General features: G+C 51.2%; 1 protein-coding gene across 2 annotated transcripts in view; it reads right to left on the bottom strand.

The window, feature by feature from the left end:
* Positions 1–6,432, bottom strand: part of ANGPT4 (angiopoietin 4) — a 46,999-nt gene extending 40,567 nt beyond the window's left edge. The window contains exons 1-2 of one of the 2 annotated variants that reach the window (XM_069546867.1): positions 6,340–6,432; positions 5,580–5,872 (exon numbers count right to left, since the gene is read on the bottom strand). In XM_069546867.1, the coding sequence (XP_069402968.1) occupies positions 5,580–5,870 (291 nt within the window). In that variant the 5' untranslated portion in view covers positions 5,871–5,872; positions 6,340–6,432. Of the gene's footprint in view, positions 1–5,579; positions 6,121–6,339 lie in introns of those variants that run through there. The other variant, XM_069546866.1, reaches the window with a different exon arrangement.
* Positions 6,433–15,176: the final 8,744 nt, after the last annotated feature.

Raw genomic sequence — 15,176 nt, 5'->3', positions numbered from 1 at the left:
GGGACCCTGGAGACCCAGCGGAAGCTCTGCTGCCCTCAGATGCTGAAGGTGGGACAGGACCCTGGAGACTTGTGTTTCCTCACGCTTCTCATGCGACCAGGGCTAAGACTGGCACTTCCTGATTGAGAGGCCCGGGGCGCTGGGGGATGACAGGACAAGAGTGGGTCTTTATTAAGCACCTGCTCTGGCTGGATGCTTTCTGGGCTCTGCCTCTCTTAAACCCACATCAAATGTCAGGAGTAGGTGCTTTCACTCTCTTGTCTCAGGCACACAGCAAGTATTCCTGAGTGTGTGGTGGACTCAGGAGCCAGGCACTAACCACTGGAATGCACAGCCCAGCAAGGGATGCCTGCTCTCCAGCTGGCTCTGCCCCCCCACCCCCCATTCCCCTCAACATTCCTGCTGCAGCTCTTCACCCAGATGAAGGAGTGGAGCAGAGCCAAGAGCTGATGTGCAGCCCACCGAACTGATGGCTCCAGACATGAGTCACTGGGACAGAGGCTTCCAGGAGGAGGGGGAGGGGGAGGAAAAGGAGATGAGTGGGAAGAAGGGAAGAGGAGGGGTGTGTGGAGGGGAGTGAGGGAGGGGAGAGGGAGCATGGATGGGGCACCCCCATGCACCTTGAGCACAGGCGGAATAGCTGGAGGAAGAGAGTGGGTATTAGGGAATTTGGGATTCTGGAAGGGAGCACCCCGTTGTCTCAGATCTGGCCTCCCCCATCTCCTTCACACCCTCCAGAGTTGTAGGAAGAACCCAGACTTTGGAGAAGTGGACTTTGGGTCTCCCTGCTGTGCCATTCTGGCAAGTTCCTTCCCCTCTCTGGCCTCTCAGTTTGCTCATCTGTACACTGGACTGGGAACAGGGAGAGGGGCTGAGGGCATGAGGGAGGGAGGCTCTTCTCTGCAACTTCCCAGCTGAATGAAACTTGCTGAGAGCTCGGTCTGGGAGGCCAGTCTTCCCCAGTCATTCCCGATGGCGATGGTGATGAGACTATTTTAAAACTCATTTTTTTTTTTTCTCTTCTGAGAGATTGTAGCAGAAGCCAAAAAGAGGCCCTCAAGTTTCAAAGACTCTGAGATAAGCCCAGACAAAGAGAATGCATGAGAGAAGAGCCAGAGGAAGGCCATGGTTACAGAAGGTAGCAAGTATGCCTGACTGGAGGGAGAAAGATGACTGTCCAGGTGCCTCGTACCCCTGAGCCAGGGGCCCCGTGTCTTATTTGGGGAAGGAAGGACTCAAGAATTTCAGGATTTGTGTTTCCTTCTGGGGAGAGTTCCTCATGGAAACAGCCGACATTGACTGAGAATTTACTGTATGACAGGCGCTGGGCCAAGGACTTCATATGCGTTATCTCATTAAACCTTCTTAGAGGTAGGTAATGTTGTCACTGTATTTTATCGGTGAGGAAACGGAGATTCAGAGAGGTGAAGCAACTTGCCATAGGTTACACAGTCAGAAAAGGGCAGAGTGAGTCTCGAATTCAAAAAGTTGGGCTCCAGAGTTGGGGCCCTCACCTTCCAGGCTGTGCTGCTGCCTAAAGAGGTGACGGGACCCAGATAAAAGTGATTGCTGATGGGGTCTGACCTTGCGGCAGGCTCTACTGGTACAGGGTGACCTGGCAGTAAACCAAAGACCAAAGGGCCTGAAGGGAACACTCAACCCAAGGATACTCAGGAGATGGCAGGACAAACCTTTGCTTGGATCGCAATAGAGATTGGGTAAGACTGGGAACTGCAGAGAACACCAGCATGGACAAGTGACACTCCCTGCCCCAAGTTACCTGCCACACTTGGATTGACTTGACCAGGACCAGCGGTGCAGGGCTCCTATAGAGATGATGCTGAATTAAGTAATAGCCAGTTGAGCTACTGTATCCTTGCCCAGGTGAGTTACCCATGCAGCCGAGAGGGGTGAGTTAGCGGTCTCCCTGATCCTCACAGTCAACCCTCTACCATACTGTTGTTGTCTCCACTTTGAGGAAGGGAAAACTGAGCCTTGCTCATCCACAGCCACGTGGCAAGTTAAGTTCTGGGGCTGGGATGTAAACTCAGATCCACCTGATTCCTATATGGGAACTCTTTAGCCCCACAGTGCTCTATGGTGAGTCCTGCCCAGGATTATCAGGCTACGTGGACGGATATCTGGAGAGGACACTCCACTGCCAGATGAAGAGGTGAGCTGGGTGACCTCCTAACCTGAAACTCACTGGTTTAAATCCATCATCTGGCTCAACCAATGTTATCCAAGCACCAGGCACCCAGGGGAGTTGAAGATGGATGAGAGGGTGAGGCTTGGGGTAGAGAAAGCAGGTGCAAGGTGAGAGCAGGGTCCAGGAGAGAGGTGACAAGAGCCAGGGCAGGGAGGAAGTCAGGAGGATGAGCTGAGAAGCTGAGGGGACAGGATGGATAGGACCTGCTGCCTGGGAGTGGGGTGGGCTTAAGGACACCCCAGGGCCACAGACCACCTGCTGGCTGGGTGGTACTACCTTCAGCAGAATAGGTGGGGGGTGGGGAGGGAAGATCTCAGTTTCAGGCAGCTTTGGAGTTGAGAAACTGTGAGCCCTCAGAGGGGAGGTCGGGAGCCCCTCAGGCGTTGGTTTGGTGTCATCATGGGGGTGGGGGGAGATGGTGCTGCGGGAGTGCTGAGACGGCAGCCCTGGGGGTTGTGCCACAAAGTGTGACAGGAAACAACAGAGACTCTGCCCTGGGAAATAGCAACATTCAGGAGGAGGGGAGGAGCAGGAGTGGCCTGAGAGATGGGAAGATCATTGTGCATCCATCCATTCAACAGACATGTATTGAGTGCCTACTATGTGCCCTGTTATGTGCCTACTATGTGCCAGGCACTGTTCTAGGCCCTGAGAACCCAGTAGCAAACAAAACAGACTTGGCCCCTATCTTCTTGAAGCTCACAGACCGAAAGAAATGTTTTTAAGAAAAGGTGGTCGTAGGTGCTAAGGGAGAAAACCAAAGCTGGGTAAATAGACCATAAGGAGGGTGGCTATTTTAAATGTGGTGGACAGGAAGGGCCTCTCCGAGGAGGTGACACTTAAGTAGCAGACCTGAGGTGCTTCAGGAGTGAGCCCCATACATGTCTGGGTGAGGGGTGTTGCAGCTAGCAAGGATTTTCGCTCAATAAGAGAATAACTAAAGAGAATGGGAGCCCCAGGAGGGTTCTGAGGAGAAACTAACCTAGCTTAGGTTTTAACAGGACCCCTCCTCTGTCTGCTGAATACAGAATGGACTATTGGGGTCTGGGTAGAAATGGAGCCTGGGACAGCCGTTGTGATGACCATCCAATAGGAGCTGGAGGTGGCTGGTCCAGGATGGAGGTAGGGACAGCAGTCAGAGTGGTAGATGAGGACTGGCTGATGGAGACCGTTTCTGGAAGGATGATATTGGTTAGTGATACTAAATTTGCCAAGAGGTCAAGTGAGATGAAGACTGAGCCGTGGCCTCTGGATTAGGAAATGGGGAGTGGGAGGCTGCTTCGGGAAAGGATGGGATGAAGGAGGAAGTGGGGGCAGAGCGTGCAGACTTCTGAGAGCCAGGCCAGAATCAGAAGGTGTGGGCTGGAGAAGGGTCTTGTTCTCTCTCCTCCTCCTTCTCCGATTCCTCTTTCTTTCTTTAACATGGGAAATGCAATTAAAGACTGAGGGGAAGGAACAGCCTAAAGGGAGGAGTTGGTAGAGACACAAGAGGCATGGTTGGTTTGAGGAGGTTCAGGGATTGCAGGGGATGTGACCCACAGGTGTGAAAGAGTGACTCTGGTCCATGGAGGAACCCTTCCTCTGAGCCAGAGAAAGGCCCTGGGGGCTGGTGGGTGCATAGGTAGGCCCCACGTCTCTTTGAAGTAGGAGATCCATGGTCTGGTGAGAGGATGGGCACAAACTGAAAATGGAGGCTGAGGAGGAGACGAGGCTTGGCATGACCCTTACAGGACGGGAAACAGCTGCCTGAAGACACACAGATTTCAAGGCAGCATGGAGCCCTCTGGGATCCAGTGTATGAGGCCAAGAGCTCCCTTGAGGGGGGACCTAAGCATGGGATGGTGGCAGCTGTAAGTGTTGCAAGGTAAGAGGGGCAAGTAGGCAGCGACTATGAGAAGATGGTGAATAGGAGGCTGAGGGGATAGATGGTCAGGGCAGGAACGAAACAGTTTAAGTGTGTATTCGAGTATGTGCACAAATCAGCTTGGTTAGATAAGTGTAACTCTCTACCTGGGAGATGGTCAACCCAGGGTATGCAGAAGGCCATCCTTTAGAAAACAGGAGGAAGCCACCGGAACTCTAATTTACGTGATTTCATGTTATCTTCTTAAAGTTTTCATTTGTGTCATACCTAGTAAATATTATATTAATAAGGTGCACAAATACTAAATAAATATGCATGTACCGGGGGAGCGACACATTGTTTGCTCACCAGGCAAACAATTTGAACAATTTGAACCATGGGATAAAGAGGGACTGCTCCCCATCTTGGACATCATAGGATGCTTTCCTCACCCCACCCAGGGCTGAACCTGCTTTGTTCACCTCAGTTTCTTGCCTAGAGCCTGGCACACAGTAGATGCTCAGAATATCTGCTGAAAGAATGAGGACAGGGGATCCTAGAGTGGCCCCAGCATTGGGCCAAAATGACAATGGGGCCCTCAGCCCCCTCATCTCTGCCACCCCATATCCAGTTCATCAGCAGAGCCCATTAACTTCCCCTTCAGAATATACCAGAATCTGACTGGCCACACCCCCTCCTGCTGTCCTGTATCTGGTCATGCCTCCATCACTTCTTGCCTGGTCTCTTCCTTGGGCTCCCAGCATTAAATCTGTCCCTTATAGTCCCTATTCTGTTAAAACTAACTCAGGTGTGTCTCATCTGCTCAAAACCCTGCAATGGCTCCTGTGAAACTCAGAGGAAGAGCCAAAGTCCTTCCCGCGGCCCTCAAGGCCCAACATGGTCTGCCCTCCCCTCACCTCTTGGATTTTGTCCCTCAACCCTCTATTGCCCTCCTCTGCTCCAGCCATGCTGCTGTTCCCCAGGTACCCCAGCTACCTTCCCGCCACACAGCCTCTGCACTTGCTGGTCCCTTGGCTGGAAATAGCCTCCCCCTAGAAACCTTCCCAGGTTGCTCCATCACTTCGCTCATTCTCTGGTCTCAAATGTCACCTCCTCTGAGAAATCCTCTCTGATTATCTGACTTCAGATCGCCACCTCTGGTCACTCCTTGCCTTTTTCTTTCTCACTTTGCTTTACCTCCGACAGAGTACATCTTGCTCATCCCTTTATTGTCTCTTTCCTATACTGGTCCAGAAGGGCATGTACTCTTCTGCTTATGGACGGGACTGGTCCACACTGGATGAATGAGTGGCAGCCGGGGAGTTAGTTCCCAGTTCTGTCTTCTCCCAGTCTTGCTGTGTGGCCTCAGACTCATCTCTGCCCCTCTCTGGGCCTCATCATTCCAATATGTACAATTCAGAGACAAGGGCCCCATTAGCCTGGCCATCTGTGTCCAGGGCAGGGCTCTGGGGTAGATGCTCCACCTGCTGTTCGCTGCCCTCACCCCGCTGCAGACCCAGCCCTTACCTTCTGCAGCCACTGCGTGTTGTTCTCCAGCATTTTTTCCAGCTGTCGCATCCGCTGGCTCGGCCAGTCTCCTAGGTTCAGTGCGGCCGCCGGGGAGTCCCTCTGGAGACTGTTAGAGGCCCCGAAGGCCTCAGGCTCGGGTGGGCAGGGCTCAGGCTCTGGCAGCACGAAGGTGTAGCTGCATTGGCCGTGCTGGACTCGGTGGGCCCGGCGGCGCCCGGTGGCCTCCTGCCCTCTCCGCTGGGCCACGGTTGTAGAGGCCACAATGAGAAGGAGGCCACCCAGCAGCATGGCTGGTGGGGAGGGCATCCAGAGATGTGGTGATGGTGAGGGGGTGTCGAGTCAGAGCCCTGGGGCTGGGCCTGTCCACCACCTATCTCCGTGCCCTGTTGGCACCCGCCGCTGGCCAACAGTGGCCAGGCTTGCCTGCACAGACGCTGCAGCTGCAAAGCCCTGTTTGGCCAAGCTCTGTCCAGGCGGCTATTTATAATTGTTCCAAATACCACAGCTGCTCCGCTTCCTCCCACCGCCTCACGCTCCCGCCCCCAGACACGCCCTCACCTCTGCTCTTCCCTCTTTCCCTTCCTGCCTCCTCGCGCGCGTGTCCACACACTGCTGCTATGTCCCTCCACTGGCTTGCTCTGCCTGCCTCGCCTCTGAGTCCTTTTATGATCCAGTGGAGGCCTGGCCCCCCTGCCAGAGGGGAGGAAAGAAAACAAGACACACACACACTCACACACACACACACACACACACATACCCCAAACCCGCAAGCTGCCCGCTTCGGAAAACCAAAGGCAACTGAATTCTCGTTCTGTCTCTGTCTTTCCATGTCTCTCTCTCTCCAACCTCTCCTCGCAAGGCTGAGATCTCAAATTTCAGCTCCCAGCGCCTTCTCCTTCTCCCCCTCCACCTACCCCTTCTGATTTCGTGTTAGCCTTGGAACACAGCAGAGTGACCTTAGACAGAGCAACGGGGAGGGGGGCAGAAGGGTGAGGCTGGAGAAGAGGCAGCCAGTTCAATCTGTTTCTAGAGACAGAGAAAATCCTTGCAAGGCCAGGGAAGTGGGTGCCCCAGCCAGGCTCCCATCCTCTTCTCCCTTGGGGCCTGGAGGGGCTCCGGTGCTGTGATAGTAATGAGAGCATGTTCTTGTCTTGAGACAGATAGTGCTGGAGCTGCCTTTGGCTGGAATGGGCAAGTAGATTTCGGGGAGGAGAGCCTGAGGTACAGCAGTGTCTTGACCAACCCCCAAGTTAGAGGCTACTGCTGCTGCTGCTGCTAAGGCACTGTGGGCTCTAAATCCTACTCCCCAACCACTGACCCTGAGACCTCGTGCGGGCAGCTTCACCTCTCTCAACCTCCATACCCTGAGGCGGAAACCTCATCTCGTGCATGAGGAATGTATATGAGTTCTCAGCATGGGGACAGAGGAATTTTTGACTTACTTGTTTACCTGTTTACTGATTCAAATCCAGGCTCCACCACTCATCAGCTATGTGAGTTTGGGCAAGTCTCTTAACCTTTCTGTGCTTCTGTTTCCTCTTGGTGAACTGAGAAATAGTATTAAAACTATCCACTTCACAGGGTGTGAAAATTATAAGTCAAAGCAGTGCTGGCACAAGGCGAGCGCACAGTAGGTGTTTTGGTTGTTGTCAGTGCCATAGTTACTATGCATCGCTCCTTCTCCAACCTGCTGGAATATAAAGCCCAAGAGGGCCAAGATTTGCACTTGGGAGACCTGGTCGCCGGGCAGAAGATGCCCAGGAGTTGGTTGGGCCCCTCCTCTGTGGGCTGCCTTTCTTTGCTGTTTTCCCAGAGTGGGGGCCTATCCGGCTGTTTGGTATTGTTTTTTTTTTTTCCCTTTGTTTTCCCAAATCCTGACGAAATTTTGAACTGGACTAGCTTGGGACGGCAGCAAACTAGGGACTCATCCGGGACTAAGAACATGAAACCAGGTGTGTGATTTCCTTTGGCAGGAAAAGGCAAGGCAGCTGGTCCTCAGCCACCAGCATTCATGGAGCCCTGCTCGCCCACCTCTGCCTCCACTGCCTCCACTGTCTCCACTGTAAATGGGGTCACACCACCGCCAACCTTGCAAGGAAGAAGTGTGTTAATTCAAGTCTCATGAGTTTATCACAGGGCCCTGTACAGATGAGCCCAGAGTAAAGGCAACTGCTATTAGGATTGTGCCAGCTGAGACTCGAGATAATCTCAGTAAGGCCAGCAGTATTATCCTCCCCATTTTACAGAGGAGAAAACTGAAACCCAGAGAAGCAAGTGATTTGCCCAAAGTCACACAAGACAAGGAATCGAGAAAAATGGTGCAGATGAACCTATTTGCAGGGCAGGAATAGAGACGCAGATGTAAAGAGGGGACTTACTTATAGACACAGCAGCAGGAGACGGTAGTAGCAATTGAGAGAGTACGGCCGACATATACACACTACCCTGTGTAAAGCAGATAGCTAGTGGAAGCTGCTGCATGGCCCAGGGAGCTCAGCTCAGGGCTCTGTGTCGACCTAGAGGAGTGGGATGGGGGGTTAGAGGGGAGATTCAAGAGGGAGGGAATGTGTGTATACATATAGCTGATTCACTTCATTGGACAGAAGCAACTAACATAATATTGTAAAGCAATTATACCCCAGTTCAGAAAACAAAACAACAAAACCCTAAAACAAATGAAAAAACTCTGGAGGGACTTGACCGGGAACTAGGAACTGGCCAGCCACCCTGGCCCCAGGACCCATTCCACTTCCTTCCACTTACCTGTCAAGGCAGTGCGAGAGGACACTGCTTCTCAGCCTTGGCCTCCTCATCTGAACACTGGAGGGAGCATTAACACTGGAAGATGGGCTCCCCAGGAGGCGCTAGTGGTAAAGGCCATTGCAGGGGACCCAAGAGATGCGGGTTTGATCCCTGGTTGTGAAGATCCCCTGGAGGAGGGCATGGCAACCCACTCCAGTATTCTCACCTGGAGAATCACATGGACAGAGGAGCCTGGCGGGCTACAGTCCATGGGGTCGCAAAGAGCTGGACGCGACTGAAATGACGTAGCACACGTGCATCGAGGTGACAAGGGAAGCTCCTGGCACAGGTAATGCATTTAATCTTATTGGTTAAAAGAACGAATGAATGTTAACTGCCCCCTCTCCCCACTTAATTAAGTAGACATGGGCCCCGTAATTGCATGAACATGGAGTGGCGCTCTGCACAGAGAGGAAATAGGATTACCTACTCACAGGAGAAATGTACGTAGAATCAAAAGAAAAGTTTTGGAAAGCTTGCCAGCCTTCGCACCTTCATTTCAGCACCTCCTTGTCACATCAGGACCTTTGCACATGCCGCTTTCTCTGTCCAGAAACCACTGTCAACATGTCCTCACCTCCTCCACCTTTCATCAGCATTCCAGTTACTGTGGCTGCCAGAAAAGGACCTCAACACTTAGTGGTTTAAATTAAAAATAACCATGTATTATCTTGGGGTTTCTGCGTGTCGGAATTCAGGAGCAGCTCAGCTGGGCAGTCTGCTCCAGTCTCTGATGAGGTTGAAGTCAGATGGTGGCTATTGTTGTCGCTCAGCCGTGTCCAGCTTTTTGCAATCCCATGAACTGAGGCACACCAGGCTTCCCTGTCCTTCACTATCTCCTGGAGCTTGCTCAGGCTCATGTCCATTGAGTTGATAATGCCATCCAACCATCTCATCCTCTGTCGCCCCCTTCTGCTCTTGCCTTCTATCTTTCCTGGCATCAGGGTCTTTTCCAATGAGTCGGCTCTTCACTGGTGGCTGAATCAGGGCCATCTTGAAGGCTTCTCTCACTTGTCAGTGCCTGAGTGAGCACCTCCCTCACTCCCTGCAATGATGTCTCCAGCATGGTGACTCCAGGCAGTTGGCCTTCCTTCCTAGTCCCTCAGGGCTACAAAGGCACGTGTTCCCAGAAAGCTAGGTGGAAGTTACATCACTTTTTTTTTTTTTTTTGCCACAACACAGCATGTGGAATCTAGTTCGCTGACCAGAGATTGAACCTGTGTCCCCTGCATTGGGAGCCCGGAGTCTTAACCACTGAACCACCAGGGAAGTCCCTACATCGCCTTTTATGACCTAGCCTGGGAAGTCATTCAGTGGAAGCTCTACCATATGATCAGGGTGTGCCCAGGTTTAGGGCAGGACCTCATCCCTCAATGGAGGAGTTTCACTGTCATACAATGAGCTTGCAGGACAGGAAAGTGCATTGAAGTAGCCGCCTCTGGGAAAACTACAGGTCAGAGAACTGACACTTAGGCAGCTCAGCCCTGTCCAAACCAGAATCGCTCCTCTTGGAGCCCCACCCCTTTGTCTTTAGCCTTCTCAAGGTGCTCAGAGGTTAATTACTTGTGTAATCACTCATCTCCCTCTGTTCCCAGCATTTGATATACAGTATGTTCTCAGTAAATAAATATCTCTCGAATGAATGAATGAATATTTGAACCGGGTGCTTTGTGTCGTACTGACGAGGGGCAGGAATCTGTGGGGCTCCCATGGGGCTGTGGCACCAGGGCAAGTCCCAGCTGGCATGATGCTGGGAGGCCTCGGGCAGATCAGCATTTGGGGCTGAAGCTTCCTCCTCCTTTGCCGGAGGACATGAACAGGCTTCACCACATCTTCTGAGATCTTGCAGAAAAGAGCTCTGGGGGGAAGTTTGCACACTGTCAGGCCACAGGATCTTTGAACGCAGGGCCTCGGGGCCAGTGTTGGAGATGGTTTGGGCATAGGTCTGGCTGGGAGGTGGAGGGTTTACACAATGACCTCTTGAACTTCAGGGAAATAGGAGCCAGCCATTCCCACCAGAAGCAGCAGGTACCTAGGTGGCGGCAGGCAGGAGGAGCTAGTGGCTGAATCCAGAGAGGAAACTGGAAAGATGCCACCTGGGGTCGGTTAGCAAGCTCAGCAGTGAACTTTGAACCTGGAACGGGCTTTGGTGACCCGCGTGCTCTGTGCTGTGGACTCCCAGTCCTGAATTTCCTTCTGAGCACCAGACCCAGAGCCATTTGCCTTCTGGAGGTAAACCCCTTAGGTCTCAAACAGAACTCCCCATTTTCTCCTCCTCTGACTCCACCCCAAATGAGTTTCTTCTGGATTCTTCCATCTCTGGGAATTGCCCAACCTCACCAGGCACCTGGGCCAGAAACCTGGAAGCAGGCTCGGCTTCATGGGTGTGTGACCTCTGTAGTCACACAGGGCTCCACTCTTAAGAAGGCTCCCACGGCTCGGTTTAATGCTCTGCTGTTACCATCTCAAGATTCTTAATAAGTTCTGAACACAGAGTCTGGCCCTTTTCTTTCTGCACTGGGCCTCTCAAAGTACATAGCCAGTCTTGCCAGGGAGACTTGAGGCCCCACCATCTACTTCACCCCACCTGTCATCCAATCAGACTTGTTCTGCCAACATGACCCTTTAAATAGTTCTCCCCCCATGCCCCTCTTCACTCTTCTGGGCTTACCAGAGCCAGCCTGTCTGAGTCAGAATTCTGACTTTCCCATCTCCCAAATGTATGGTCTAGGCTTCATCTGTTTGTACCTCAGTTTTATCTTCTGTCAAATGGGGTTAATGTTAGCCATTACCTGGTAGGGTTGTTAAAAGGATTAAAAAACTGATGCCTGGCACATACTAAGCACTCAATAAATGGCAGCTAACATTGTCATCATTCCCCCACTGTCACTCTTTTAGCCCAGCATCTTCATCCCTTGCCAAGGGGAGAGTAACAGCTTCGGGACTAAACTCTTCTTGTTAATCCATCTTTGATGCTGCAGTCAGTGATTTTTCTAAGACACAAATGCAGCTCCCAACTCCTTTGCTTAAAACCCTTCAGTTTGAAACTCCAGATTATTTATATGATTTATAAATCCCCACAGGATCTGGCCTTCAGCCTCATTGCTCTTATCCTAGGACTTGGTACTTTATAATGAGGAATTGCTTTTGCTTTCCAACATGCTCTCTGCTCTCTCCGGTTCAGTACCTTTGTTTGTAGTAACCTCTGCTTGGACAATCCTCTTCACCTTTATTCACTGACTTTCTTCTACCTGTCTTCTGGGTCTTAACCTCAGGTATCACCACCTCTGGGAAGCCTTCTCCATCAACCTCCCTCCTTTGGTGCACACAGGTCCTCTTTCTCTAGGAGCCCAAGGCCCCCTGCCTGTGCTTCTCACAGCTTTCTCCCTTGTTTGCAGGCTTTTATCCCCCTCTAGTTTGAAAACCTTTTCAGAGTATCAACCACACTTTCCATTTCTGTGTTGCCTATTCAAAGGTCAGCTTCATAGTAGGTTCTCAAGAGTGTTTGTTGAGTGGTCTCCACTTTGGGATGCGGATTGGAGCTGCAGTCCCCAGGTGGAGACTCAGGAAATCACCCTTTCCAGAGCAAGGTCCACAGGAACTTTGTTTGGGATATTTCAAGTATCTTGCCTCCAAACACTTAAAACAACCCCTCTACCCCTACTTTATTTTCCCTTTGCTGGCCTGTGGTTGCCATGGAGCCAGAACTTGGAGAAAATACTTATATCCATCTGGAGAATTTGGCTTTTGCTCAAATGTCTTGGAGCAAAAGAGAACTTATTGGCTGATGAAACTGAAAAGTGTAGGGATATTTAGCTTCAGGCATAGCTGGATCCAGGTACTCAAATGATATTAGGAATTCTTCCCCACTCCCCACCCCCCAACCCTGCCCAACTTTTCCTCCAACTCTAGGCTGTTCTTGTTTTTCTCTGTTAGCTTATCCTCTGACAGTTCCCACCACCATTACCTCCACAGTTTATGACAGCAGCTCCAATCTATCAACTTAACAACCCCCCACCCCCGCAGAAATGGAGTCCCTCTTTCCTGATAGCTCTTGGGAAAGTTCTGGCTTGTCACATGGCCATTCCTGAACCAACTACTGTAGCCAGAGGGACGAAATACTCTGGTTGGTCAGGCTGGGCTATGTGCCTCTCGTGGGTCAACCTCATGGCATCCAAAGGGATAGAGGGAAGGGTAGGGTGGTTCTCAAGGAGACCTGGGGAAGAGAGACCAGGAGGGAGATGCATACTGATGGGTGCAGACCACCTGCCCACTGCCTCCCCATCCTAGTTATTCATCAACTGGTTTCTTGGTCCCCCTGCCACCAAGCCAGTGGAGCCTTAGCATAACTGGGGATTCCGTGAGTTCCTACCTCACATTTATTTCATGAGGCAACTTGCCCCAAGCACACACTGGAATTGATTTTCTTAGAAGCATGGCCCTTCCTGCTCCTGGGAACAAAGGCAGAGAAAACGGGATCATTCTTGGAGTCACTTGCTGATTTTGGATCCAAAGAAGAGGATTAAGTCACAGGTCTGAGTCTCCCACTCCTGGCCTCATCTCTACAATCCAGCACTTCCCCCGCCCCTTCCCTTTCAAGCTCCCTACATTTCAACACCCAGGGTGATAATTGAGGGTTGCAAGTGGGCAGCTTGCAGCTTCCCAAGGCTCTTGTTCTCTACTCTTCACTTCCCTGAGAACTGGACCTGGCATCTCCTAGTGCCTCTGGTGGCAATGGGGTGAGTCCTGGCAGGAAGCTCAGAGATGCTGACCACACTGGAGATGGTCTGCCAGTGTCCTCAGGAGGCCAAGAGGGATCTTGTGGAGCAGAAGTCATGGTGTCCCCATGATACTTTCCACTCAAGACATCAGTCTGTCAACTGTTTCCTGCCCCTGCTTTCTGCCATCCAAACCTGGAGTCACAATACAATCAACGGATCAGAAGGGACCCAGGTTGGATATTGAGGTCACTCCTGTGACCCACACCTATTGATTAAGAGCTCTCCACTCATGACACTGAATCTTGATTCTGCTTTAGGAGGTGAGACTTGGTTTCTTCATCTGTATAATATGAGAACAGTCCCTCATTAGCAAGGTGTTGCATTGGGGCTTCTGGTTACCAGGGCTATGTAATAAAGTACCCAATGCTTGGTGGTTTAAAGCAATGGCAACACCTATTTTACTTATAAACATGCAATTTAAGCCAGATTTAGCTGAGATGGCTTAATGTGACTCCATTCGACATCAGCTGGGGCAGCTGAGGGTTTATAGCCTGGAATCATCTGAAAGCTCATCCATTGATATAACTGAGACCTCAACTGGGGCTGTCAGCTCTAGTGGCTATGTATGGCCTTCTTATGTTAGAGGGGTGGGGGTGGTTCACGACTGGCCTGGGTATCAGGGGGATCATTTCAAGAGAATCAGGCAGAAGGAACATGATCTTTGCGACCTAGCCTCATGAATCATGCAAAGCCAGCTCTTCTCCACTCTATTCCTAGAGGCACTCACGAAGTCCCATCCGAGTTCAAGGAGCAGGGCAACAGACTACCTCTTAATGGAGAGTGGCCAGGTTTTGGAATAGCATGTGGGATGGGAGATGTGGCCTTTTTTGGAAAAATATAATCTGCCACAAAAGGGCAGGATGAGAAAATGCCATTTAAGTGTTTAGTGCAGAAGTGCTTAATCGTTGGTAGCTGTTATTACTACCCTGCTATTATGGGAAAGATCCAGCATCTCTTTGCACAAAAGTGTCCTCCAGACTTTCTGATGGCTAAAGGTATAGGAGGAAGTGAGATTATTTCCATCGGGACTGCCAGAGAAATTGGCCCAGAAATTCTCTGGGATTTGTCCAAAGTCACCCACCATATCAGCACCCAGTCCAGTGCCCACCAGACGAGCTTCAGACGGCTGCCTCTGCTGTTAGCAACAGTTGCCTCTCCCCAGAATCTCCATCTGGGCCTTGGTTTCCCCTCTGAATGATGGCAGCATGCGGGCTCTGCCACCCCAGAGGGGACCAGGATGGAATATAGGCACCTCGTGGCTGTGCCACTCAGGCTGGGCCACCATCCACATCTGTCCTTTCTCAGGCCTGGGGAGCCCCACTGCCTCTGAGCCCACTCCTGGCACTCACTGCAGGACATGAAGAGTGAGGCTGCCAGGTCGGAGGGCAGATCTATTTTGGGACCTGGCATCCCCGGGAGGCCCAGGGGAGCCTGTGACCCAGAGAACCAACAGGCCCCTCTGTATTTTGTTTGTTTTTATTAAATAAGCACAGCTTGTCCCTCACAGAAGAATCAGAAGATACATACTAGCCAGAAGGGAAAAAATACATGGTGCCTGAGCTCTCCCAAGCCAGGGGCAAAAACCATAGCGAACATTTTGGAGTATCTTTCCCCCAACCATTCTACAAATAGATGCATATAATTTGGGGTGGTTTTGTAGGAAAAAAAAAAATGAAACCCTAAACAAACCTCCCTCAAACCTCAACGCAATATTTTCTAAGTCATTTTTAATTTCATTTTACTTACACTGGATTTATTTTTTTGACACAGGAACTTAAAAAATGCACAAGGTAATATAATACCACCCCCTATACCCATCACTCCAAATGGGCACCTGCCAACATCTTTGCAAGTTTTCCCAGATTTTTTAAAGACATGAAATACTATTACAGGTTAAGTTGGCCTCGCCGACATCCTCCTCCCCCAGTCTCGTTTTCTCTCCTCCAGGCCCACAGGTCCATATGTACATATCCGTATTTAGTGGTACTATTTTTGTGTTTTCAGAACTCAA

This window comes from Ovis canadensis, chromosome 13, assembly GCF_042477335.2.
Source record: "Ovis canadensis isolate MfBH-ARS-UI-01 breed Bighorn chromosome 13, ARS-UI_OviCan_v2, whole genome shotgun sequence".
Lineage (NCBI taxonomy): Eukaryota > Metazoa > Chordata > Mammalia > Artiodactyla > Bovidae > Ovis > Ovis canadensis.
This window is presented reverse-complemented; position numbering and strand designations above follow the sequence as displayed.